Source organism: Gorilla gorilla, chromosome 8, assembly GCF_029281585.2.
Source record: "Gorilla gorilla gorilla isolate KB3781 chromosome 8, NHGRI_mGorGor1-v2.1_pri, whole genome shotgun sequence".
Classification (NCBI taxonomy): Eukaryota; Metazoa; Chordata; class Mammalia; order Primates; family Hominidae; genus Gorilla; species Gorilla gorilla.
The window spans coordinates 115,956,141-115,983,708 of NC_073232.2; the positions used below are offsets into that span (position 1 = coordinate 115,956,141).

At 53.3% G+C, this 27,568-nt stretch overlaps 1 protein-coding gene across 4 annotated transcripts in view; it reads right to left on the bottom strand.

The window, feature by feature from the left end:
* The window catches only part of SH3PXD2A (SH3 and PX domains 2A), a 259,162-nt gene that overhangs the window by 85,047 nt on the left and 146,547 nt on the right, over positions 1-27,568 (bottom strand). For 3 of the 4 annotated variants that reach the window (XM_004050045.5, XM_055352883.2, XM_019034749.4), the window contains exon 6: positions 11,392-11,420. In XM_004050045.5, coding sequence (XP_004050093.2) covers positions 11,392-11,420 — 29 coding nt within the window. Of the gene's footprint in view, positions 1-11,391; positions 11,577-27,568 lie in introns of those variants that run through there. The other variant, XM_055352884.2, reaches the window with a different exon arrangement.

The following is a 27,568-nucleotide window of genomic DNA, read 5'->3' on the forward strand; positions in this document are numbered from 1 at the left end:
GTCCCAGCCACTTAGGAGGCTGAGGCGGGAGAATCACTTGAACCCAAGAGGCAGAGGTTGCAGTGAGCTAAGATCTCACTACCACACTCCAGCCTGGGTGACAGAGTGAGACTCCATTACACACACACACACACACACACACACACACACACAAAATGCAGATCGGCCAGATGCAGTGGCTCATATCTATAATCCAGCACTTTGGGAGGCCGAGGTGGGTGGACCGCTTGAGGAGCTTGGGAGTTCGAGACCAGCCTGGGCAATATGGTGAAACCCTGTCTCTTAAGAAAATGAAAAAATGCAGATACCTGGGCGTCACTCCAGACACGCTGATTCAGTAGGTCTGGGCAGGCCCTGGGAATCTGTATTTCAATGAGCAGACTCAAGATTCTGCAGTTCACTTTTGCCCATGCAGTTCCCTTTTGGACCAACTTCCTATTTTCCTAGCAGGAGAAACTGGGTGATAAGGAGTGAGGGGGCAGAGGCAGCTGTGCAAGCAGGGCTGAGGGAATTGAGGCTTCCAACTAGCTGCCTCCTTCTGGGGATTCCAGGATCCGGGGAGTGCTTGCCACGCCCCTGCCCCCTCCCCACTCCACCTCGCTCTGTGTGTCCAGGCCAATTGGGCAGTGGGGCTCAGCCACCTCGGGCCAGGGAGCGTGGCGCAGACACACACGTGAGCAGCACTCACTTTCTCCATCGCATCACTGCCACGTGGGCTGGCCGCAGAGTTGCCAAATCAATCAGGCTCCCTTCGTTTCCAATTAGATGGCTTTGAACTGCAAGGGTAAAATCAGGCTGAGGACCCAGAGCCATGAAAATAAAAACTGTTTAAAAACACCAGCCCGGAGGCTGGCTGCAGGGGCTCATGCCTGTAATCGCAACACTTTGAGAGGCCGAAGAGGGTGTATCACAAGGTCAGGAGTAGCTTGGCCAACATGGTGAAATCCCATCTCTACTAAAAATACAAAAAATTAGCCAGGCGTGGTGGTATGCATCTGTAATCCCAGCTATTCAGGAGGTGGAGGCAGGAGAATTGCTTGAACCTGGGAGGCAGAGGTTGCAGTGAGCCGAGATCGCGCCATTGCACTCTGGCCTGGGCAACAGAGACAGACTCTGTCTCAAAAAAAAAAAACAAAACAAACCACAAGCCTGGGTAAGATGTGCCAGAAGCTGACGCCTTCAAAAGACATGCTCACTTTTGAAATGGGCCATTGGAGGGCGGCAGGAAGATCTTTGCCACATTCTCTAAGGAGCCTGGGCCTTTCTCACTGAGGATGGGTAGCTCAGGAGGACAAGAAATCCTCGGAAATTGCTTTAAAAGGTCTTGCTTATGATACACTCTCCATGACTTCCTTTCCAGACTCATCTCCTGCTCTACCCTCGCTCCTGCCGGGATGATGGGCCTCTCCTTCCCTCAGACTTTTCAAGCTCATGCCAGGCCAGGTGTGGTGGCTCACGTCTGTAATCCCAACACTTTAGGAGGCTGAGGCAGGAGGATCACTTGAGGCCTGGAATTCGACACCAGCCTGGGCAACAAAGCGAGACCCTGTTTCTACCAAATAAATAAACAAATCAGTAATAAAAAATAAAGGCTAGAAATGGTGGCTCACACCTGTAATCCTAGCATTCTGGGAGGCCGAGGCGGGTGGACTGCCTGAGCTCAGGAGTTCAAGACCACCCTGGGCAACACAGAGAAACCCCATCTCTACTAAAATACAAAAAAATTAGCCAGGCATGGTGGCGGGTGCCTGTAGTCCTAGCTACTTGGGAGGCTGAGGCATGAGAACTGAGAAGCAGAGGTTGCAGTAAATCGAGATTGTGCTACTGCACTCTAGCCTGGGTGACAGAGCAAGACTGTCTCCTACGTAAATAAATAAGCCAGGCATGGTGGCACACCAGTGGTTCCACCTACTTGGGAGGATAAGGTGGAAAGATCGCTTGAGCCCAGGAATTTAAGGCCACAGTGAGCCCTGATCGCACCACTGCACTCCAGCCTGGGCCATTGAGTAAGACCCCATGTTAAAAATTAACACCAGAAAAACCCACAACAACAACAAAAAAGCAAAAACTCATTCCAGCTCCACATCCTTACTCATGCCTGGCTGTCCCTCCTGCAGGGTGCCCTACCCACACCCTTCAGCCCATCATAATCTCCTCTGTCCTTCAGGGCCATCTCCAGCCTCTCCCACAATGGCCAGCCGCCCCTCCTTCCACCTTGCAGATCCCAAGCCATCCTGCCTAGTATTAATGAATCCCTGAAAAGGTCCCACCTTCTCAGTTGAGCTGTGCACTCCATGGGGCCAGGAGCCAACAAACTGTTAAGAGAAGTGAAAGCCTCACAAAGCCTGCGCTCTGGAGGGAGGAGGCCTGCTGCCATTGCCTCGTCTCCCTCCATCTCCCTCTGCTGCTGGTTGGGCAGGGCAGGCCCAGGGAGGGCCAGAGAGCCCAGCTCTGCTAGTGCCCTGCTGAGGTATTTACCTTGCGGGGAAGGGAGGTACCAGAGACCTCACAGACCGGCTTCCTCTGCTTCAGGACAGCCCTCCTCACACTTCTACCTGGTTCCAGGGCTTGGTGGGAGTGCTGACCAGCAGAAGACCAGGTTCTGCCCACCCCATACCCTGGGCAAGTGGCCATCCCTCTCTTAAAAGCTTCCTCTATAAAAGGAGGAGAATAGAGGAACTTTTTCAGGTAGACTAACCCTTTTTTTTTTTGAGATGGAATCTCACTCTGTCACCCAGGCTGGAGTGCAGTGGCACCATCTTGGCTCACTGCAACCTCCGCCCCCTGGGTTCAGGCTATTCTCCTGCCTCAGCCTCCCGAGTAGCTGGGATTACAGGTGCGTGCCACCACATCCGGCTAATTTTTTGTATTTTTAGTAGAGACGAGGCTTCACCATGTCGGTCTTGAACTCCTGACCTCAGGAGATCCAACTGCCTCAGCCTTCCAAAGTGCTAGGATTACAGGAGCGAGCCACCACGCCCGGCCATAGACTAATCCTTAATAGTGGCCAGAACTTATGGGCGGGTCTTGCTCTAAGCAAATTCACTTTATTAAAAACCAAATTAAAATAAATAAATAAAAACCAAACTCATAAAAAGGAAAATTAGGCAGTGTGCTGCGGTTCACACCTGTAATCCCAGCACTTTGGGAGGCCGAGGCAGGATAGTCACTTGATCCTAGGAGTTCAAGACCACCCTGGGCAATACAGCGAGACCCTGTCTCTACAAAAACTAACTGGACGTGGTGGTGCATGTCTGTAGTCCCAACTACTCAGAAGGCTGAGGTGAGAGGATTGCTTGAAGCCAGGAGGTCAAGTCTGCAGTGAGCTGTGGTTGTGCCACCACACTCCAGTCTGAACGACAGAGCCTGGGGCCCTGTCTCAAAAAAACAGAAACAAAAACAAAAACAAAAAAAAGGCCAGTCATGGTGGTTCACACCTGTAATCCCAGCACTTTGGGAGGCCGAAGGTGGGTGGATCACCTGGGGTCAGGAGTTCAAGACCAGCCTAGCCAACATGGTGAAATCCCATCTCTACTAAAAATACAAAAAATTAGCTGGGCATGGTGGCGGACGCCTATAATTCCATCTACTCGGGAGGCTGAGGCAGGAGAATCACTTGAACCCAGGAGGTGGAGGTTGCAGTGAGCCGAGATTGTGCCACTGCACTCCAGCCCAAGCAAACAGCGAAACTCTGTCTCAAAAAAAAAAAAAAAAAGAGAGAATCCTGTGTCTGGCTGACCTGGGGCAAATTCCTTAACTTCCCTTTCCTGGTCTATAAAATGGGACAAGACCACCTACCCTGGTTGCTGCAGGGAGGCTCCTGGCAATGATGAGATAGTGCACGCCCCACCTTCCCCGGTCTGACTGAGGAGTCACTCCGGAGAAAGGGCAAAAGCCGAAACCAGCGCTCTCTCCTGTTTGAGATGAACCCCTCCGGTGCTGCCTCCTATTCATAGTAAAAGCTGCTTCACCCTTAGTGCTTCCTCTGGGCCAGGCATGGTGCTGGAGTTATCACTTCAGGAACTTTCATTCAATCCTCAACCCCATGAAAAAAAACCTGATTATCCCTATTTTACAGGTGAAGAAATGAGCCATAGAGAAGGACTTGCCCAAGATCACATAGCAGGCAGAGCCGGGACATGAAACTAAGCATTCTGGCTCCAGAGTCCACGTTTTTAACTCAACGGAATACTCAGCAATGGCTGAGTCTACGCCCTGTCGTCCCCTCCTGGGTCTCACAGAATGGAAATAAATGTCAACTCAAAGACCAACTTCTCCCCTTCTTTCTTAGTCTATCAATAATTAAAACGGCAATAACAAATGGCAGAGCTGGGGTTCAAACCCTGTCTGCCTGTTGCCAAAACCTAAACTGTCAACCCCAGGCAACATTGCTTCTCTGCAGTGAAACTACATTAATGCTGATCTCATGAACTCAGCCAATAATACAGTTTTATGATCACTGAGATAGAAGTGGGGCTGAGCTCACTACTTTTCCAAGGAGAAGAATAAAGTAAACAGGATTTCATGAGGAACATCAACACTTGCCTAAGAGAACAAGCTTGTAACAACACTCTTGAGCAACCTCATCTGCATGTAAACGAGCTGGAGCTTCCACAGGACTCCTGGGTTGGATGAACCATCAGGCTCTCCTGACCTCAGCCCCAGGGCCCGGACAATCCTGAGGCTCTGTGGCCACCTGTGCCCCCTAGTGGTGCATCTCAGAACTTCCCGGCTAGGCGCCCTGGCGAAATGCAGCTTTTTAGACAACTGGGTGAGAGGCATGAGATCTTCGCAGGTCTCGAGAGAACCCCTTGCTCTGGGGAGTCCGCTCCAGCCCCACTGGGGCTCCTGGAGCAGTGCCCACCTTGGGGAAGCAACAACAGCTAACAACAACAGGCCCTTCCTACTGCCAGGCACAGCACAAAACCCCTCAAAGGGCATCACCTCCTTGAACCCTGTGCACTTTGGGGCAGGCCAGGTCGCTGCTACTATAACAACCCCATTTGACAGGTATGATGGTCAAGTGGTACACATCAACCTGGCTAAGCTACTGTCCCCAGTTATGCAATCACACATAAATTTAGGTGTTGCTTGGGAATTTTTTTTTTTTTTTTTTTTGAGACGGAGCCTCGCTCTGTTGCCCAAGCTGGAGTGCAATGGCGTGATCTCGGCTCACTGCAACCTCTGCCTCCTGGGTTCAAGATTCTCCCTGCCTCAGCCTCCCCAGTAGCTGGGATTACAAGCACCCGCCACCACGTCCAGCTAATTTTTTGTATTTTTAGTAGAGACGGGGTTTTGCCATGTTGGCCAGGCTGGTCTCAAACTCCTGACCTCAGGTGATCCACCTGCCTCCGTCTCCCAAAGTGCTGGGATTACAGGCATGAGCCACTGCGCCTGGTCGGGAATGTATTTTTATAGTTATTAAAGACCATGACCGGATGACTTTAAGTAAGGGAAATTATCTAAAACAATCTGGGTGGGCCTGAGTCAATAGCTGAAAGGCCTTCAGCAGAGTGGAGGTTTCCCTGAAGACATTTCATCTGCGGACAGCAGCTCCAGCCTGGGCCTGGGGGTCCAGCCTGCCCCCTTTCATGACCTGCCATAGGATTTCAGACTTACCTAGCCAGCCCCCACAATTGTGTAAGCTAGTTCCTTACACTACATTGCTTAATATATACCTCCCACTCGTTCTGTTCCTTTAGTTGAACCTTGGCTGATACAACAGAACAGGTGAGATAACCTGTTCTCAGAGGTGAAGGGATTTGCCCAAGTCACATGATTGGCAAGTTGTCAGCCTGAGAGTGGGACCCCAGGCAACCTGATGCAGGTGTTTCCCAGCTCCCACACAAACTCTCCCTTGCGGCCCACATCCAATCATCAGAGTCTGTCCAACACCTGCAGTGCCTTGCCCCCTCCACTGCTGCCAGAGCCCACATCCTATCTCACCCGGCTAGCCGCCCCCTGCGACCTTGCACATCATAACCCATCCTGCCTAGTCAATCCCCATCATTCTATGATTGAAGCCAGATCATGTCCCTGCCTCTACTTAGAACCCCTCAGTGAATCTTCATCTCACTCGATGAAAGTCAAAATCCTTAGAATGTCCCGCAAGGCCCTACATGGTGCTGCTTCACCCTATTCCCTCCCCACCGCCAGCTACATCTCTGCTCTCACCTCCTTCCACTTTACCCTCCACTATTCTTCATCCCAGCCACAGGCATCCCTACTGCATCATGAGCAGCCAGCACACACCGTCACCCCAGGGCCTTTGCACTTGCTGTGCCCTTGGCCTGGAGTGCTCTTCCTCAGGTAACCATGTTGCTCCCTCACTTCCCTCCATCTAATAGTACATTCTTCTATATAGCTCATCACCCATAGCAGACTGCAAACTTCTCTAGGGTAGAAAGGCACGTTCCTATAGCCTCGACACCTTGCGCAGTGCTTGGCATAGTTGATGCTCAGTTAGGTCAGTCTCCAAACAAGCCACACTTAGTCCTATCCCTCTACCTTTGTGCATGTGCTCTCTCTGGATTACCAAAGCCTCCCGCTCTCTGCTCCCAAACCAGAAAAATGTCTCCTCTTTCCAGGCAATGATTCCCAATTTGAAGCCACAATGACCTTTCTTTCCTGACCCTGCACAAGGTTCACTCATTCATGCATGCTTTCTTCCATCCACCCACCCATTCAAAAAGTACCAGTGGACCCTGGGGCTGGTGCAAGCCCTGCAGCCAAGGTCTTTGCTCTCGAGGTGGTGGGAGACAGAGAAGAAGCAAGCAAACACACAGGATCACTAGAGTGTGGGAAGCGATGAGGAGGGAAGAAGAGGAGTAATCTGCGGGGGAGGCTGGACAGTGCAGGATCAGGCAGCTTCGCTGAGAAGGTGACAGTTTTAAGCAGAAATCTTAAGGAGCCAGCCATGTGAAAGATCAGGGAAGAACATTACAGGCAAGAGGGAAGAGCAAGTACAAAGGCCACGTAGAAGAATGTGTTTGATGCGTTTAAGGAGCAGAAGGTGACTGGTGTGGCTGAGCAGTGTGATGGGTGGGGACGAGAGGGGTAAAGCCCAGGTCAGGAAGGCAGCCAGGGGCCAAGTCACACAAGCTCTGTGAGCCAGGGTAGGGAATTAGTTCTGGGTGGGATGGAGTCCCTGGGGGAATTTAAGCAGGAAAGTATGTTATTTTCTTTCTTTCTTTCCCTTCTTCCCTCCCTCCCTCCTTCCTTCCTGTTTATTTATTTAGAGATAGGGTCTCTCTCTGTTGCCCAGGCTGTGGTGCAGTGGCACAATTATGCCTCACTGCAACCTCAAACTTCTGGGTTCAAGTGATCCTCCCACCTTAGCCACTTGAGTAGCTGGGACTACAGACCTGCACCACTACATCTGGCTAATTTATTATTTTTATTTTTTTGGTAAAGAGAGGATCTTGCTTTGTTGCCCAGGCTGCTCTCGAACTCCTAGGCTCAAGTGATCTTCTTGCCTTGGCCTCCCAAAGTGTTGGGATTACAGGAGTGAGCCACTGCACCCAGCTGATCAATATTTTTTAAGAGCTCACTCTAGCTGTGGTGTGGAGAATGACAGATAGAGGTCTAATAGAGAAGCAGTGAGACCAGGTAGGAAGGTGGGGTCTTCCTGGAGAGATGAAGGGGGCTTCTAACGCATGTGATGGTGGAGGTGGGGAGACAGGTGGTTTTGCAGCTCGAGTTGGCAGGTAAAAGAAAGACAAGAGTCAAGAATGACTTCTCGGCCAGGCACAGTAGCTCACGCCTGTCATCCCAGCACTTTGGGAGGCTGAGATGGGTGGATCACTTAAGGTCAGGAGTTCGAGACCAGCCTGGCCAAAATGGTGAAACCTTGTCTCTACTAAAACTGCAAAAATTAGCCAGGTGTGGTGGCAGGTGCCTGTAATCCCAGGTACTCGGGAGGCTGAGGCAAGAGAACCACTTGAACCCAGGAGGCGGAGGTTGCAGTGAGCTAAGGTCATGCCACTGCACTCCAGCCTGCGCAACAGGGGAGAATCTGTCTCATAGAAACAAAAAACAAAAAACGAGTGATTTCTAGATGTTGGGCTTGAGCAATGGGGTGGATGGTGCCAGTTCCTGAGATGGGGAAGATGCTGGAAGGAGCAGGTTCAATGGAGGGAAGAAAGATGCAGATAAATTTGAGGCCAAACTGTCCTTCAGTTTTCAAGGTCACCAGCCTTGCTTCCTCCAGAAAGTTCCTGAGAACTTTCTTCTTCTGTTGACTCCACCATCCCTAAGCCTTGCCTCAAGTCTAAGCTCTATGCTCAGTAAGAGATTTACAGTGAAACCCAGAATGGCATCCATTTCCTCTGCGCAAATGTCCCTGGCTGGAGTGACCCTGGGAAGCTTCGTGAGGTTCATTATAGAGCAGAACAGAGCCCTAAACATAGACTCCAATCCTCAGTTTGCCAAGGACTGTGTGTGGGCAGTCACCCCATCGGAGCCTCAGCTTCTCATTTGCAAAATAGGAATCCCACCACCCATCATGTACTGTGGCTCTGATCAGCAAATGAGGAAACGTGAAAATGTCCTCGCACATAGTAGATGCTCATTCAATAACAGCATCTAGCACTTCCAGAGGAGCTTTCTAGGTGGCAGGCAGTGTTCTAAACATGCTTACATATATTAGTTTATCTAATCTTCGTTATAACCATATGAGGTGTGTATTAGTCAGTGTTCTCCAGAGAAACAGAACCAACGGGAGGTGCATAGAGAGCTTGAAGACAGAGGGAGATTTATTTTAGGAACTGGCTTATGTGATTGTGGAGGTTTGAGAGTCCAAAATGTGATGGGGGAGGCCGGCAGAGACTAAGGGAAGAGCTGCAGCTGAGTCCAAAGGCGGCTGCTGGCAGAACTCCTCCTTGCTGAGGGCAGGTGTGTGTGTGTCAGTCTTTGTTCTATTAAGAGTCCTTCAACCAATTGGATGAGGCTAGCCCGCATTATGGAGAGTAATCTGCTTTACTCAAAATCCACTGATTTATTTAAATATGAATCTCACCTAGAAAACACCTTTGCAGAAACATCTAGAATAATGCTTGACCAAATATCTGGGCACTGTGGCCCAGCCAAGTTGACACATAATAAACCATCACAAAGTGGGTATGAATATTATCCCAAATGTACAGAAGAGGTAATGGGCAGAGAGAGGCTAAGAAATCTACCCAAGGTCACAGAGGAGAGAAGCCAGACTCTCAACTCCAGCTGTCTGGCTTCAGAGCTGGCATTTTCAACCATGACACTAAGTGGCCATTATCATAAGCACACCAATATAAATTAAATTTCTCCATCCATCCTTTTTCTGGCGTGAGAGTGGAAGACAAGAGAAACTGGGGGTTGGCTTTCCCTGGGGGAGGCAGCCTGGGTGTGGCCCTGCATTGCTTAGGAAGCAGCACAGAAGCTGAGCCCCAGAGATTGTGGCGGGGGACCTGAGAGGTTATTTGTTCCAGCTCTTGCCTTTATGGAGGAAACTGAGGCCCAGCATAGAGAAGGAATTTGCCCAAGGTCACATAGGGAGAAAAGTGGCAATGGAGGCAGGACTAGGTCCCAGGCCTTCAGAAAGTGCTACTGCTGCTGCTGCTGAGAACTGATACTTGTACAGTAGTTATTCGGTGCCAGGACTATTCCACATTAACATACTTAATCCTCTATGTGTGAGGCAGATAACATTAGCATCTTTGTTTTAAAGAAAATGAGGAAACTGAGGCACAGAGAAGTTATGAAACTTGCCTAAGGTCACACAGAGCCAGAATTTGAGCCCAGGTTCAACCAGGACGCTATACGTCTGAAGCCCAGAGCAAGCTTCCTGTGGGGGCGGTGACAGAACACAACCCCCATTTTGCCGCGCCTTCCATTCTCTCACTTGAGACCTGCCTGGAGTGACAGTGGAGGAATGCTCTTCCCCAGGCTCACCCCACGGTTCACAGGAGGAAATGGCCTTCTGCACCAGTGGGTGTGCCTGCCTGAGACACCCCAGACCCAGGTGATAGGCAAGTGCACACACACCTCATCCCACAGCTAGACATGTCCCAAACTGGTACACAAATACAAACACAGACTCCAACCCATAACCAGATATATCTCAACCACACACACACCCCCAGCCTATGCACCCAAACAAGTAAACATACCCTCACAGCACACAGCTATCATGACTCACACATGTGCACAGAACCCCACAGCCACACACGCCACCAACACATAAACCAGGACACAACTTTCCCTGTCCCAATAGGCACGTGAGCAAGCACTTGTACACACAGAAACATACATATCATACAATTACATCTACCCCACTCTACATCCATCCGCCACACAGGGGCACTCCCCTCCACCTATCCACAGGCCAAGGCACTTGGGCACAGGAGCCATTCACAGGAGCCACGTGTTACCTCCTACATCCCCAGGGGCCAGACGCCGGGATGACTGTCCAGGTACAGCCACCCTGTCAATATGGCCAATCCACGTGTCAGCACGGATCGCTGCAGCAGTCTGTCCCCGCCCCCACTTCAGCACACACACAGCCCTAACTCCTAGGGACCACTCTCCCCCAGTTAACTACAGCCCGCCCACATCCAGGCGTTTGCCATTTGGGGAGCCCAGCCTCTCCCTTCCAGAGAGAATCCTGCTCTACCCTCAGCCCACAGCTCCGAGGGCTGGCCCGCCTCTCTCCCTGCCTCCACCCCCTTCCAAACTCTGGGCGGGCCCTGGCACCTGTCAGGCCAATGCGGGGGGCGGGGAGGGGGTTGGGGGGGGTCGGGTCCGCCCCCTCCCAAGTGCGTCTCAGCTGCCAAAACGCAGAGCCCCCACCTCCGCAGCAAGGACACGCTCAGAGTTGGGGGAGGGAAGAAGGTCTGTGGTGCAGGCGCTAAAAACTCAAGTCACTCAAGGACGACCCCTTTTCAGTCCCGGTTCTCAATTTCACCTTCTCGCAGGAAAGCCCCGCGTCTCTATTAACCCTTCCATCACCGCTGCACCGCGAGAGGGACCGGAGAAGTCTTAGCACTGCGCAGCAGTGGCCGCCGCATCCCGGGGGTGAAGGACCCGGCTGCCCACCGTGCGGGGGCTTAGCCCCTTCACGAGCCACCCACGCACTCCCCATGCACCCACCCCCACACCCACTGGGGACAGCGAGGTAGCGGGAGCCCGAGCGAGTCGGTGGAAGGCGAACGAGGGTTCTAGGACCAAGGGTCTCAGGGGCCATGGACTGAGGAGGGGCGATTGAAGCGAGTACCCCTGGCCCGGCAGGACCCGTGGGCTGGCGTGCAAGGACAACCCCCCCTCCCCGCCCCCAAGAAGTCCTCTGCAGGATCGGAGGGGGCGCGTGCACGAAGCGGGAAGGAAGGCTGAAGGGAAAACGCCCGGAGGCTCCCTTACCTGATTTCCTCTTGGAACTGCCATAGTCCCTGAAAAAGAAGCAACAACAGATAGACATGGTTAGGGCCGGGCGCGAGCGCGGGGCTGCAGCTGCAGGGGCGCCCTCGGGCTGGCTGCGGTCGGTCCCCGGTGCCGCTGCTCATGTGATGCCCACGGCCGGCTACCCGCGCGCTCCGCAGCCGCACGCACTGCGCGCCGCGCCCGCCCGCCCGCGGGCCTCCTGCCAGCCCGGCCCCCGGGCGCGATTCGCCCGCCCCGCCCCGCCCCGCCCCGCCCCAGCCCGCCCCGCTAACTGGGGCTCACCTTCCCGAAGCCTTGGGGAAGGGCGAGGCAGGTTCTCCTCACTTCCCAAACTGGGAAACTGACGCTCCGGGATGGCGCTCGCCGGACCCCGGGCCCTACCCAGCGCTGGGAGCCCGCTCTCCCCGCCACCGGAGCGGTTCACCTCTCAATTCTTTGCATGGCTTGCCTTAGCGATGCAAAGAATTGGGAGGTGAACCCAGCCTACTCAGCCCGTAAGTCACTACTGAAATGTCACCTCCTCAACGTGTCTTCCTCAACACCACCCGCCAGGTAATCACAGATTTGTGTGATCCTTTGATTAAAGTCTGCCCCTGTCCTAGACCCGAGACTCGCTGGGGACCACTGTGGCTGCTTCCTCTCACTGCACGCCACGAGAATGGCAGAGGCCATGGATAAGGTCCTTCCCAAAGGCTACAGCTGGGGAGTCGGGATGAGGAGCGGGGAGTGGGGGGACAGAGAATACTGCAAGGTTAACTGGGAGGCCAGGAACGGTAGGAAGGGAAGTGGAGCTTCTGAGGAAGTGGGTTCAAATGCTGTCAGAGAAAGTAACTGCTGTGACCTTAGGCACTGCACCCTCCCAGCCTCCGTTTACCTGCCCTGCCCTCCAGCAAAAAGTCCAGACTCAAAGATGGGCAGATTTCCCAAATCCTGCCCTTGCTCCTGCCTTCCTTATCTCCCCACTCCTCCCACCCCCCTCCATTCACCAATCCTCAGGGGACTGGGAAAGGTGAGCTGGCTCCCTTAACCTGAGCCTCACATGCCCCTAAAGGCTGAAAGTTCTGTTCAGTGCTCAGGGAACAGCGGAGGGGCTGGCTGGGGCTCTCTCCAGAGTCTGAAGGAAATGCCTTCCATTTTCCCCAGGGGCCAAAGAAAATGCCAGTTGCTGCCCATCTTTGGTCGAAGCAAACTAGCCCGCTAGTCTGCCACTGGAAAGGTGTGGGGGGGGGGCGGTTGGGGGGATGCGGTGGAAGGGGGTTCTCTTGGAGGAAGAGGCAGCAGGCTCCCAGGGAAAGGAGCAGAGTCATCCTCATGGAGGCTCCCCAAGATTCCAATCCAGGAGGTCTAGGGGTGCCCTCCAACATTGGAGTGTTTATTAATCTCCAAGGTGATTTGCCTGCACAGCCAGGAGTGCGGAGCTCCCCCTCTCCTAGGCATCGACCTTTCCCAAAACTTAGAACCCACTTAATCAGAATGCTGGGGGCAAGGTCCAGGAATCTGCATTTCTGACTCTCTCCCCTTCCTTCCCCATCTTGTTTGAGAACCCCCTTGGTATTCCATGTCTCCTTCAATCCTCTCACCCACACTAAGAGGAAGGTCCTATCATCCTAATCCATTTTATAGATTAGGAAACAGAGGTTCAGCCATTGCCCAAGGTTGCCCAATCTGGGGAAGGGCTGTGGTTTATAAGCCCACCGAAAGGAATAAAAACTGCAGTGTGGATAGTGTGGAGGAGAATCTGGGAAACCGCTGCCTTGGAAAGGAACTACAGAAAGGTGGGAGAGCTTCCATTTGCCCCCTCCCCTGGCTCCCACCAGTCAGTCCAGGGAAGGCCTTAACAAAGGCATGCTTGCCCCCCTTGCAGAAGGGAGACTGGGCAGAGACTGAGTCCTAGCCGTGCCCCCCAAAAGCTCAACTGTGCAGGGAATTCCAGAGAGGAGGAGGAGAGTATTAGATCGTAGCTGTGTCCTGCCCAGAAGACTTTCCACTCCCAAGGAGGAAATTAGCTTTTCAGGCCTTTTCACTGAGGGCTACTGGGGAAGGGCAGGGAGTGATGGCACTGAGGAGCTGCCCTCTGCTGTCCCACAATTTTCCTGCTGGTCCTGGCAGGAGAAGCCCAGGACCGATGGCCCCCTGACCATCCCCCTGGCTGTCAGTAGCCCAGGCAGGGGTGGCTGCCTCACAGGGATGGCTGCCTTCTCCAGCTCTGAGCAGGTTGAGACTACCCAGGCTGTTCCTATGAGACAGGAAGTTTGAGATCAGCCTAGGCAACATAGTGAGACCCCCTATCTCTACCAAAAATAAATTAGCTAGGCATGGTAGCAAGCACTTGTACTCCCAGCCACAAGGGAGGCTGAGGTGGGAGGATTGCTTGAAGCCCAGGAGGTCAAGGCTGCAGTGGGCTGTGGTAGTGCCACTGCACTCCAGCCTGAGTGACAAGTGAGACTCTGTCTCAAAAAAAAAAAAAAAGAGTGGGGAAGACACAAAACTCACATGCTTGGAGGGCCTCCTTTGTGCCAGGCCCTGGTTGGTGATTCTCAGCCTGCTATTCAATGGAATCATCTAGAAAGTGGTTAAAATTCAGATGCAGGGCCCCACCCCAACCTACTGCATGGTCTGCATCTCCAACAAACTCCCCTGGGGATTCTGAGGCTGCTCCGGTGTTGCATAATCTCCATCAGGCCTCCAGCCACCCCTAAGAAACATTTATGCTCAGTAAGAACAACGTGCTTGTAGTGCTGAAGGAGCCTCTAGAAAATATCTCTTGGCCTGCCTGTCCTTCAGCCAGAGTTCAGAGTCCTCCCCACCGAGGACTTCTGGGTCCCTCCCTGCAGGGGGTGTGGGCTCTCCTCTTGCAGGTGAGAAGACCAAAGCTTAGAGAAGCCAGACAACTTCCTCAAGGCCATAGTGAGTGGGTGAGACCAGGACTGGGGACCAGAAAACCCAGGCCTTGCTCTGAGGCTCAAGACAAATGCCCACTCACCACCCCTTCCTGGAGTAGTGGATGCAGGAGTAGAAGGCAGAGCCCAGAGGGCCTGATCAGCACACGGGGTTAATGGGGTGGAGGCTGAGGTCCTGGCAGTGGGGGTCACCAGGCTGTGACTGAATGGTGGGAACGAAGAGGAATCCTGAATCCTTCAGGGTGTCTGGCCTCCTGCCTGAGCAGGCGCTGCCCTAATAGGAGACCTTCTGGAAGTTTCCAGTTGGGCATCCTTTAGCAAAGCCATTTCATATTTTTAGCTGCTGAATAGGGTGATAAGCAGTTTAGGTAGCCAGTGGCTGGGACTCTCCCATCCCTCACATACGAGGGCAAGACGCAAAGGCAGGGATCCCCCTTCACACCATGACCACCTCCCACTGCCCTTTAACCAGTCCCAGTCTGGCAGGACAGCAGGGCCCTCTGCTGGGGCTCAGTTCCCTAACAACTCAAGAACCCCTCCCCTTCCCATCAGTCCCCTTCTCCAATCCACACTCCCTCCTTGCTCCAAGTCTTGCCCTGAGCTGGTGCTGACAGCCCCCACCCTGCTGGTGACTCCACTCCTGGTAGGTCACAGTCTAGCCTGCTTCCGACTTGCTGCTGAATCACCATCGGCCAGGGAGCCACAGGAAGAAGAGGAGGGGAGGAAGGGCGGGGCTAGCATCTCCCTCTAGCGTTGCCAGAGGCTAATGTAATTGAAAAGGCCTCCCAAGCTGTGTCCTGAAACAGCTCCCATCAGACCACTCAGCCATTCATTCTCTGCAGCTGGTCCAGGGGTGACTCAAACCACAGGTACAGTGACCCACAGTCCCAGGAAAACAGGGACATGGGACTTTCAGGGCTCAAACTGGACATACTGGGATGGGTGATCTCCTGTGGTCCACAGGTCTGGCCTGGCTGGGAAAGAGGGGTGGAGTTCCTCCAACCAGCACTCCATCCCTCCCCATCTAAACAAGGACTCCTGGGGCCTCTACTCCCACCCTGCCCCATCCCCAGGTGATACGGTTCCTCTCTTGGCCCCTCCCCATAGGATGATGCAAGCTATGTTTGGATGAGCAGGTTCTGGAGACGGAGGCCTCCAGTTCAAATCCCTGCTGCTTGCAGTGGGGGCAGGGGGGTGCCCTTGATCTACTTTCTTGGCCTCTTGAGCCTCTACTTCTCTATCTGTAGAACGAGGACAATAATAGCACCAAACCCCTGGGGTTTGGGGAAGATGCAATGTACGGTGTGTAGAAAGGGCTTCACACAGTGGCCGGCACAGAAACTGCTATAAATTGTCTTTGTCGTTATTCTTTCATACCTGGGCCCATCTGACCCACCTCAGCTGCTACACAGGTGGCAAAGACCTGTTTAAACCTGGGTCCTACAGAGCCCCTGAAACAAAAGGAGCTTCTCCTTAAGGACCTCACCACGATGCTGGCAGACAGTGCCAGGCAGGTGTGATTCCAGCCCCACTTTCAGAGTTTTGGGCTTTCGCAAATGCCAGAACAACCACTGGTCTCTGTCTAGCGCCGAGCACCAGGAAGTGCGTTCATCCCCGACCCACAGGAATGGACACACGCCTCTGGACCCATCTATTAGGACACATTTAACCTCCCAAGGAGTGGCCAACTCTCAGAGCCCCAAAACCAAGAGATGTAAAGGGCTTGCATTTTCATGCTCACGCAGACCCTAAAGGGTTTTTCTTTTTTCCTTTCATTTTATCTTGGCCAGACATGCTGTGCTCCCTCCCCGGATGCTCTAGTGAAGTGGCTGGTGTTGGAGACTGCACAGGGAGAGGCTGGTGGGGGCAGGAAAGGCACTGAACGATTCACATGTGTTGTTCCCCTGTTTTGACACATGGCTCCCCACACTCTGCCTTCCCCTTGAAAACTCCCAGGATTTATTCTTTGGTGTTCTGAAGTAGGCAGAGCAGGTGCTCACCCATTTCATGGATGAGGAGATTGAGGTCTGAGGCTTCAGTGGCTGGCCCAGGCTCCTGAAGCTAAACAGACAGCCCTGACCCACAATGCTCCAAAGGGGCCATGCTGAGGCCCACTAGGGATTTGGCCACAAGGAGAGGTCACACCAGCAACGGGCAGCAGGCCCTTGCTGGGGAATGGAGATTGCCATCCTGCTGTTCAGGGTTCCCAGAGTGAGAGGTGAAGCCAGGAAGAGCCACTGAGGCACGGGAGAGAGAGGAAAGGGCGCTGGGCCTGGCTGGGCCGGCTCTGTGGAAGGGTGCTGAGTACCTGCCAGGTGGAGTTCTGCTGAATGCTGCAGGGTTGTACCCTCCACTGCCCGCCACACCCCTCACCACTCTCCCTCCCACTGGCAAGTGCCTTGGCAGAGAAGGACACACACACGAACTTCCAGCCTGATGTTCTCACCCTTCTGTCTGCCAGCTGACATTGGCTGCTGGGCCCAGGATGCCTGTCTGCGGGGCCTACAGCCACTGGGAACTGCTCAAGAGGCCGGCTGGGCTGCCAGACAGCTGACTTGGGGGTGACCTTCAGAGCCCAGCAGTCACTGGGGACATGGGCACTATCTAGAATATGAGGGCTGGAGAAGATGCAACCTTGGCCAGGGGAGTGACGTGGGGCTCTTGAGGTACATAATGATTTTGACTGCTGTTATCAACCTAAAAGCACTTTTTAAGCTCTCGCTGTAGGCAATCTCATTAAGGCCTGTGCAGGCAGGCAGAAGAGATATATGTGACATAAGTCCAATGAGAAAGCCAACATTCTCAGACAATCCACGCTGAGAACTACAGGAGGGGTTACACTTAGTGCAGAGAAAAGAGAGGTCCTGGGGGCTACAGAACATCCCAGGTAGCTTCCTGGAGGAGGAGGCCTTAAAGGACAAGGGGGTTTGGATCCATAGAGGGATGCAGGGGGAAAGCTCTACAAGCAGGAGCAAGCAGCTCCAAACAGTTGTGGACTGGGCAGTGGGGGTAGTGGGTGGACGGGCCAGGAAAGGCGAGGCTGAGCAGGGCTTTGATGTCTGGCTGTGAAATCTAGAAGTCTGCAGAATTGGGGAGTGATTTGGTCAGATCTTGGCTGGAGGAAAATTTTGTTAAGAGGAGAGGTTGACAGCTGGGGGTTGGGGGCAGGAGAGGGGCTGTCAAAGTCCAGTGCTGAATGTCCACAGACCCGGGTTCTGGGCCCAGCTCTGCCCCTCAGGGGCTGGTGACCCTGGACAAGCCACTTCAAACTAGTGCTTTTCAAATGACAGGCAGTGACCCGTTAGTGAGTTTCAGAATCAATTTAATGGTCCCAATGAGCATTTTAAGAAGAACAGACTAGAAATGATCAGCGAGTCACCCCTGGCAAGGCTGTTTTGTGGCACCTGCATCAGATGTCTGTCTGTGTATCGAGCTGCAGTGTGAAATTTCCTACTGTGGCAGGAGCCCTCGGATTCCCCAGTCCTAACAGGAGGCTACTCTGAGTGTCCTCACAGGGCTATTGTGAGAATTCGAATTATCTGTGAAACCTCCATAGTGAGATGGAGCATGTTCTTCCAGAAACCAAGTGAGGAAGGTCTGAGCAAAGGGCTGGGCGAAGGGGCTTTGGGTCACTGAGGTCTGGAGAGTTGGGGTTTTTTTTCCACCCCTTAGCCCCTAGCTGGGTTTTTGTTCTGGCTTTTGAGAGCCTTTGCACGGAATGGTCTCCAGAGGCAGCAACCTCCAGGCAAGACAGACAGAGGGGCCTGCAGGCCATTCTCTGCCCCCATTTGCTCCCTGATCTAAATCGTGGCACTGAGGGCCCTTGTGTTTAACAAGAATCTGTCCTTTCTCCGCAGGGCCTGTGTTTTCCAGGGTTCTGAGAATGGACCCCATTGTGACCATGTGGCTTGTCCAGAGGGGCCGGAATTCCTGCCCTGGGTGAAAAAGCTGAATTCCTGCGGAGAGAAGGGGTCTTGGGGCTCCCTAGGCTGCGTCCCAGAGAGGCCAGATGCTATGGCCATCATAGACCCCAGAACCCTGCCCCCCAGGCATTTTGTCTCCTGAACATCCCAGAGGGTCTCTGCTGCTGCCCTGTCCACAGCAAAAGAACAAAGCACTGTCTGTCTGTCTCCTCTGACTTGTTACACTATTCTGGGCAAAGGCCCTAAGTGTGTCTTCAGCCACAGGACAAGTTTTACCATGTCCAGGCCTCAGAGCAGGGAGTTAAAAGGGCAGGTGGGTTAGAACCCTGGTTCAGCCACCTAGTGCTTTGTGATATAAACAAGTGACTTCCCCTCTCTGTACCTTCGGTTGTAAAAGGGGGTTAAAATAGTTGCTATCTTACAGAGCTGTCGTGGGGATTACATGGGATAATGTGCAAAGCTCTTAAATGGCATCTGGCCCATGGAAAGGACCCACAGCCCAATAGCCTGGGTTCACAGGGGGCTAGACTAGGAGTGTGGATGGTGGCCGCAATACAGGAGGTGCTGACTGCCTACCTTCTCAGTGTGGCCTGTGTGAGACCCTGGCTCTGTCACTCAGGGCACTGATGCAGGACCATGACGACAGACAGGCCTGGGTTCCCATCAGGTGCATTCCAAGGAGTCCCACCTAGATGGTGACACTGAGCAGCAGTCCATGGGAGTGGGAGGAGGCAGGGTTAGGGGAAGTGGGGAGGATGGCAGAAATACACAGTTGATTTCTTAGAGGGCAAAATGGGGCAGGGGATTGCCAGTTCAGCCCACTGCCATGGAGTGCTGGGAGCTCCTCCTCAGGCCACCTGAGATCCTGCTCCCTGTGTAAATGCCAGACTGTTCTTGGCTATGGGGGTTCCCTGGACTTCCAGGGGCTACATGCCAGACCTAGGGAACCATGAGAGGGGGAGTGAAAAAATGGGGAGATGGGGTTCAACAATGAAGTCCCTGAGGAGAAGGTCAAGGAGGATATCCTATATTTAAAAATCTTCCCTGACTCTCTCCAAGTCCATCCATCATCCATCCATCCATCCACCATCCATCCATCCATCCATCCATCATCCATTTACCATCTATCCGTCTACCATCCAGCCATCCATCATCCATCCATCATCCATCCACCATCCATCCATCCACCATCCATCCATCATCTATCCATTCATCCATCCATCATCCATCCATTCATCCATCCATCCCCCATCCATCCATCATCCATCCATTCATCCATCCATCATCCATCCATCATCCATCCATCATCCATCCATTCATCCATCCATCCATCCACCATCCATCCATCCACTATCCATCCATCATCTATCCATTCATCCATCCATCATGCATCCATCATCCATCCATCCACCATCCATCCATCATCTATCCATCCACCCACCATCCATCCATCATCCATCCATCCATCCCCCATCCATCCATCATCTATCCATTCATCCATCCATCATCCATCCATCATCTATCCATCCACCATCCATCCATCCACCATCCATCCACCATCTATCCATCATCCATCCATCATCCATCCATTCATCCATCCATCATCCATCCATCATCCATCCATCATCCATCCATTCATCCATCCATCCATCCACCATCCATCCATCCACTATCCATCCATCATCCATCCATCATGCATCCATCATCCATCCATCATCCATCCATCCACCATCCATCCATCATCTATCCATCCATCCACCATCCATCCATCATCCATCCATCCATCATTCATCCAGCCATCCATCCGTCCATCATTTATCCATCCATCATTCATCCAGCCATCCATCCGTCCATCATCCATCCATCCATCATTCATCCAGCCATCCATCCACCATCCATCCATCATCCATCCATCCATCATTCATCCAGCCATCCATCTGTCCATCATCTATCTACCATCTATCCATCCACCATCCATTTACCATCTATCCATCTATCATCCATCCATCCATCCACCATCCAGCCATCTATCATCCAACCACCATCCATCCATCCATCATCCAGCCATCCATCATCTATCTACCATCCATCCACCATCCATCCATCATCCATCCATCCATCCATCCATCTATCCATCCACCATCATCCATCCACCATCCATCGTCCATCTATCCATCCACCATCATCCATCCATCCATCCATTATCCATCCACCTATCATCCAGGCAGCCATCCACCATTCATCCATCATCCATCCATCATTCATCTACCATTCACCCATCATCCATTCACCATCCATCCACCATCCATCCATCCATCCATCATTCATCCACCATCAATCCACATCTTGACTGAAGGTCTGTTGTAGACCCAGTCTTGTGTACGAAGTAAGAGAGTGGCAGAAGACACACTGTCCTGCCCTCTTTTTTATTTTTTTGTCCATCTAGCTGGAAAGAGATGGCAAACACCCACGAAAAGACAACATACAAGTTCCCTTGTGATCAGGTGCCCCAAAGCTTGGTCAAAGGAAACATTGTATAGAAATTTCCAGGACAGGGAGATCAGAGTGGTCTGGGGTGGTCAGGGAGGGCTATGTGGAAGATGGGGCACTAGAGCTAGCCCTTGAAAGATGAAGACTGTTTAAAAAGAGCAGAAGCAGGAAGGAGATTTGGGGTGGAAGGGATGGTGTGAGCAACGGTGCAGGGGCAGGAACAGATGTAAGCCTGTGTGTGTGCATGTGTGTGTGTGTGTGTGTGTGTGTGTGCATGCTGGATGTGGAGGGCAAGAAGGCTGTATGTCTTGGGGGAGCAGGACAGGCAGCTGGGGCTGGACTGAGTCCCAGAGGAAGCGGCTCAGATTTTAGAAGGAAGTTGCTGAGAACAACCCAGTGGCAGTATTCCTAAAGAGAGATTTTCCCTGAAGGCAGTGGCACCAGCTCTGTGCCTGAGGATCACATTTCTAGCTCCTTCTGGTTTCCCCTGCTCAGGTGGTGGGGTGAGGACTTGTTTCGGGGGAGCCAGAGGACTGCTTTGCCCCTCAAGCTACACTGGCCCAATCTGCAGACGTGTGCCTGGTCTCTGTGTCACGTGTGTGTGTGGGTGTGTGTGACACACGGGCAGATACCAGGGCCCCACTGCAGAGCACAGACCTCTTGGGTCGATCCTTGGCTGATGGCCCCTCACTCCCCAGCCCTGGCCTAGTTTTGACCTGAGACTGGGAGCTTGGGCCAAGGAGCTCCCTATTTCCCATGGAGGCCAAGGAGCCCGCCCAAAGTCAGGCTGTGCTTGTTTCTGCCTTGGCCTCTGTGGGAAAGAGGACTCAGAGGGCCCCACACTCCTCCCACACACCTAGCCCACCTGCACGGCCCTGGGAGGCCCAGGTGATCGCCTCTTACAGTGAAGGAACCTGAACCTCCCAGACTTTCCTGGACATCATGTGACAAACCCACAAGCACCAAGCACCCAGATGTGCCCAGCCCAACAGAGGCAGCTGCGTTAGCCCCATTTTACAGATGCACCTCAGTCAGCTTAAGTCACTTGCCTGGTGTCACACAGCTTGCAATGGGAGGCAAGGCTGCAGACTCGGTTGTCTGTGCTGCAACCACCACAGGCCCCCTCCTGCCCTGTCCAGTGTTTCACAACTTTCAAGGCCTAAGGAAGGAGCACCTCCTCCAGAAAGCCCACTCTGATTTTGACCCCCAATAGCACTGAATGTTCCAATTCTGTCCCCAACAGTGGTGCCCTCAAAGGAGCTGTCCAGTAGAATTCTCCAGGGTAATGGAAATAGTCTCTATCTGTCCTGTCCAGTGTGGTACCAGTAGAATTCTCCAGGGTAATGGAAATAGTCTCTATCTGTCCTGTCCAGTGTGGTACCACTGGCCACAGTGGCGCTGAGCACTCAAACACTGAATTGTGACCAGTATGACTCAAACACTGAATTTTTCATTTTGTTTAATTAAGATTTAGATTTAAAGAGCCACCGTGGCTACTGGCTACTTTATTGGACAGTACAGTCCATACTCTGACATGGTATGGCCAGAAGGTTTGCTTGGCTCCCATGGTGTGTGTGTGCATGTGTGTGTATGTGTCTGTGTGTGTGTATGTAGCTGCCTAGGTTCAAATCCCAGCTCTGCCAGACAGATTATTTAGGGTATCTGTCTTCATTTATAAAGTGCAGAGACTAAAAGGATCCACCTAATTGGATTGCTGGGGGATAAACAAGTTAATACACATAAAGTCCCCCGTGCACAGTCAGGCTCAGTAACAGGGAGCGCATGCACAGATCCTCCACCTGCTCCAGCTCCACCTGTCAGTCACAGGGCCCTGCTGCCAGCACTGCTTCACCCTCGAGAGGGGAGAGGGAGGAACTCTGGAAGAGCTGTGACTTGCAGGGGAAATGACAGAACCACCTGGGACAGAATGGGTTTGGCCAAAGGAGGGCACTGAGAGAAGGAGCCAGGAAGGTGGGGGCGGTGGCCACTGGAGGAGGAGCAGCATGGGAAGAAGCAGGGACATGGGCCTGGCTGGCCTCAATGTGGCGGGGCGGCCAAGGCTTGGGGTGTCTGTACAGAGATGAAGAAACCCAGGCTCTGCAGGGTAAAGCCACTTTGCTGAGACCACACTGGTGGCTGGTGGCTGGCAGCACTGGGGGTGGCAGAGCTGGGGACTTCCAGGTCCATCTGAATGACTGTTATCACTTTCACATTCCCTCAGAATCCCTTGCTGCTGCCAGGCTGACGGGTCTCCCCAGAGGCGACAGGAGTGACAGCCAAGTCTGGATCCCCCTCGATGCTGGACCAAGAGGCTGACTTAATGAGCCTGTTCCACAGAGGGCAGTGGCTGCCATGCTCCTCACAGCAGGCACTCAAAACGCAGGACAAAGGGGCTCCTGGCCAAGGGCCTGTGTGCCCAGGGATGGGTGGCTCCTGGGCTAGCCTGGGTGCAGGGCGGCCTGGGGGCTTCCCCAGGGTCTGCCAGAGCATACATGTAAAGGACGGGGTCTAGGGAGGAGTCCTGTAAGATGCCAAACCAGGGCCATCCCAGCCTGTGAGGCCCAAGACATGGGTTCCAGGCCTGGCTGTCTGAGGAGGCAGCATGACCTGGGTGGTGGCAGCCCTCTCTGTGCCTTAGTTTCCCTGATTGGGCTTCTGCAAAGAGGCCTCCAGCTCCAGGCTCACAGGACAAGCCTGTGTCCTGCTTGCAGTAGGGGGGCCATCCAGGAACTCTAGGTAATACCTAGGTAATACCTCCATGCTCCCAGCCTTCTCCAGCTGCCTTCCTGTCAACCCTGAACGCTCCTGGGCCAGCTCAGCTGCAACTACAGTGAGGGCCCTGCCTGCTCACCAGCCTGTCCGCTACAGGTCCCAGCAGGCCAGCCGTGGGCCGCCACCTCCATCCTCCACCAAGCAACCTCTCTTGAGCTTCTACACCAAGGTAAAGCCCCCGAGGTCCCGGAGCAGGCTTGTGCCCATGAACCCCAAAGTATGGTGGCAAACAGGGGGAGGGAAGGGCGGGCGTGGGCCAGGCCTTGGTGGGAGTCACCACTGAGCAGTTCTCCCCACCCTGAGTGAGCTCTTCTTACCCAAAGGTGGGAGTGGTAGTGCTGCTATTATTATTATTAATACTATTATTGACAAGAGCACTACATTTGTCAAGCATTTACATTATGCCAGGTGCTAAACTAAACCCTTGACACACATCAGCTCATTTTATCCTCACTACATGCCTGTGTGGCAGAGTCCCTTACTATCCCCATTTTACAGATGAGAAATGGAGGATCAGAGAGAGCATGTGACTTGCCCAAAATAACACAGCTTGTGAGGGATACAGATGGGATTGGAGGCCAACCTGGCTCAGTCTAGTGCTCAAATCCTAACCACCACACTGTTCATTTACCACCTTGTGGCTAAGAAGGACACATAAAATCCAGACAGAAAAGCTAAATGAGGAGTAGGTGGTGAAGAGAAAGGTAAAACGAAGGCAAAGACTCAGGGTCAGAAATACCCAAACAACCAGCCTGGCCAACATGGTGAAACCCTGTCTACTAAAAATACAAAAATTGGCTGGGTGTGGTGGTGTGCACCAGTAATCCCAGCTACTCAGGAGGCTGAGGCAGGAGAATCGCTTGAACCTGGGAGGTGGAGGTTGCAGTGAGAGCCAAGATCGTGCCACTGCACTCCAGCCTCGGTGACAGAGCAAGACTCTGTCTCAAAAAGAAAAAAAAAAAAAAAAAGAAAGAAATACCCAAATGACATCACTGAGTTCTAGACTCTTCCTTAGGGAGGTCACAACTTCAGGGCTGGCACGAGAATGTCCAACAGGAAGAAACCTGGCTGGTGACCCGCACAGTGGGTCACAGTGTCACAGCGTCCATGACCACATGCTCAAGAGATGCACTGTGGTTTCCGATGGTGATGGAGCATCCCCTCTAGAGCACCTGCAGCTGTCAAGCTTCCTGGGCCGCCTCCTGGTGGTTCTGCCGCTGGTGTGGCTGCTCAGTGGGTCAGTGGCTGGACTGGAGCCTGAGGATGGCCTGGCCTCACCAGGGCTGGTTTTACAGCCTCCTCTCAGCAGAGGTTTTTTAAGTTCTGGGGGCAGTGATGCCGGACCAGTGCTGTCCTGGGCCCCAGCTCCCAGCCTAATACACTTTCTGGCACCCCCCCAAACCTTGTTCTAGCACAGCACTGGGTTATTTTCCTGTGTGGCCCTCACCATTCCCTTTATATTTTTGCCATTGCCTTGTTTGTTGTCTATTTCTTCCCCTCAACAGTAGGCTCCCTGAGAGCGGGAACTGTGTGTGTCTTGCCAGGCCCAGCACAGGGCTGGTTATAATCGTGTTTCCTGAATAAATGCACGAATTCCCTGACAACCAGTAACCAAGCTCAGGGCTGCCGGATGGTCTCAAGAGGCTGGTCAGATGCTGCTAACACCATCCCGAGCATCCTCCACCTGTTCTCAATCCCTGCCTGGCGGGATAGGCAGGCCCTGCATCTCTGCTCTCCCCTCCTTTCCCCTCCGAGTAGAGCTCAGTGGAAGTGCCACTTCCTCCAGGAGGTCATCCCTGATTGTCACAGATGGGTCAGCAAGTGCAGACAGTACATTTCCTGCCTATTTATGAGGACGGACTTGGCAGCAGCCCACGGCCTCCTGTGCTCCGTCCTCTGTGACATCACCTTGGTTGTCATGGAAACCACCCTGGCATCACAGTGGAGCCTGGATGCTCTTGCTAATGTCCTGCACTATTGCCTCACGTGTGTCTCTCTCCTCCGGCAGTTGGACTACAGTGTCTATGGCCCCCTTCACCCCTCTCCCTGACAGGGCTAAAGTCTGAAAACAGAGTCTTGTACCTAGGAAGTGATACTCCCTGGGTGCTTACTATGTGTTAGCCATGGCACTATATATTTCAATTTTTTTTTTTGAGATGGAGTCTAGCTCTGTTGCCCAAGCTGGAGTGCAGAGGTGCGATCTTGGCTCACTGCAACCTCCGCCTCCGGGTTCAAGTGATTCTCCTGCCTCAGCCTCCTGAGTAGCTGGGATTACTGGTGCACACCACCACACCCAGCTAATTTTTGTATTTTTAGTAGAGATAGGGGTTTCACTGTGTTGGGCAGGCTGGTCTCGAACTCCTGACCTCGTGATCTGCCTGTCTCAGCCTCCCAAGGTGCTGGGATTACAGGCGTGAGCCACCGTGCCAGGCTGTATTTCAATATTTTTAAATTAAAAAACATTTTTTTAGAGACAGGGTCTTGCTATGTTGCCTAGGCTCATCTTGAACTCCTGGCCTCAAGCAATTCTCCTGCCTCAGCCTCCCAAAGTGCTGGAATTACAGGTGTGAACCACCCGGCCCAGCTGCTCACTGTACTTCATGTACATTATTTCAGTTAATCCTCGTAGCCACCCACCAAGAAGAAGATGCTATCATTACTCCCATGTCCCAGAAGAGGAAGCTGAGGCATAGTCAGTTAAGTCACTAGCCCAGTGGCAGAGCTGGGATTTAACTCCAGTGCCAGCTGACTCCTAACCATCGTGAGCTTTTGTGTGTGTCTCTCTCTACCTTCCTACCCTCCTGCCCTCCTCTGCTGGGAAATCTCCAAGCCTGCACTCAAGGTCACCGTGGCCCAGGCTGTCTCCCTCTCCTTTTGCCTCCAAACCCTCCCTCAGCACCCAAGTTCACTTGGAGGCCCAGCTCCCCGGCAGCCTTCCCTGCACACCCACAGCCCCCACAGTCTCTCTCCCTTTCCAGTGTCCTCCTGCTCTCCTGGCTTGAGCACCTGTGTGGGACCTGCCTGGCCTCCTCAAGCTCAATGACTGTCTCTGGTACCCTGATCTGGCTCTTCTGGGACAAGGGACACATGAGCCTGGCCTCCTCCCTGCAGGCCTTCCTGATAACCCTTGTTGGCGCCGACCTCAGGCCTTGAGTGAATCACAGTCCTGTCTCCACACTCGTTACAGAAACTCAGCTAGTGACAAAGGGCCTCAGCTCGGGCCCCCAAGCTGGGGTGGGTGGTGGTGGGGACTTCCTGACCTTCCCTGCGGCTGCCAGCCTCTTTCCTCTGGTTCCTGCAGCACCAACCAGTGGCTCCCTCAGTGGGAGGTTGGAGCCCAGGCCTCCCCAGGAGAAGGGCACCAGGAAACCCCAGGCAGTCACCCTAAGCACAGTAGGAAACACAGGCTTTTTGGACAGCTCCCTCCGGCTATGTCTGGGGATGGCCTGGAGGGAGGGGAAGGGGGTGCATGAATGCCCCAGCACCCCTGCCCCCGGGGAACAGCCTGCAGCCAGGTGCCAGTCCCTGCGAGATGAAGCTCGTTGACACTGTGCTTGGCAGCCTTGTCTTCCGTGCCCTGTGTCACCTTACTGATGCCTTCTAGTGTCACCTCCAAACTGCTTGAGCTGCAATCCTCAGCCTCAGATCTGCTTCTGGGAAATTCCAAACCAAGATGCCTGAATTTCCTTGAATTATTTCCTGTCTCGGGCAGCACAAAGTGTCCCCTGCTCGTGCCTATTAAGATCCTCATGGCTGCCAGGACCTAGCACCGTGCCCAGCACATGAGGGGGCCAGCATGGGGATAATGCATGTCCCCCATCCACTGGCTCCTGAGGCAGCACTGCAGTTCTCCAGGGGTCTCAGACCAGGTGACAGGCTCATGGGTGCCCTCTCCTGCTTGGGGTGGGGGCCAGGAAGAGGTGCCCCTGGCAATTAACCTTCAATTCCCTGGCTTGCAGGCATAGCCTGGTCTAAGCTGCAGCCTGCCTCTGCCAAATTAAATCAGACCTGGCCACAGCCAAGCTCCTGCCTCTGAGCCATTCAGAGGAGCCAGTCCCTTCTCCCTGTCCA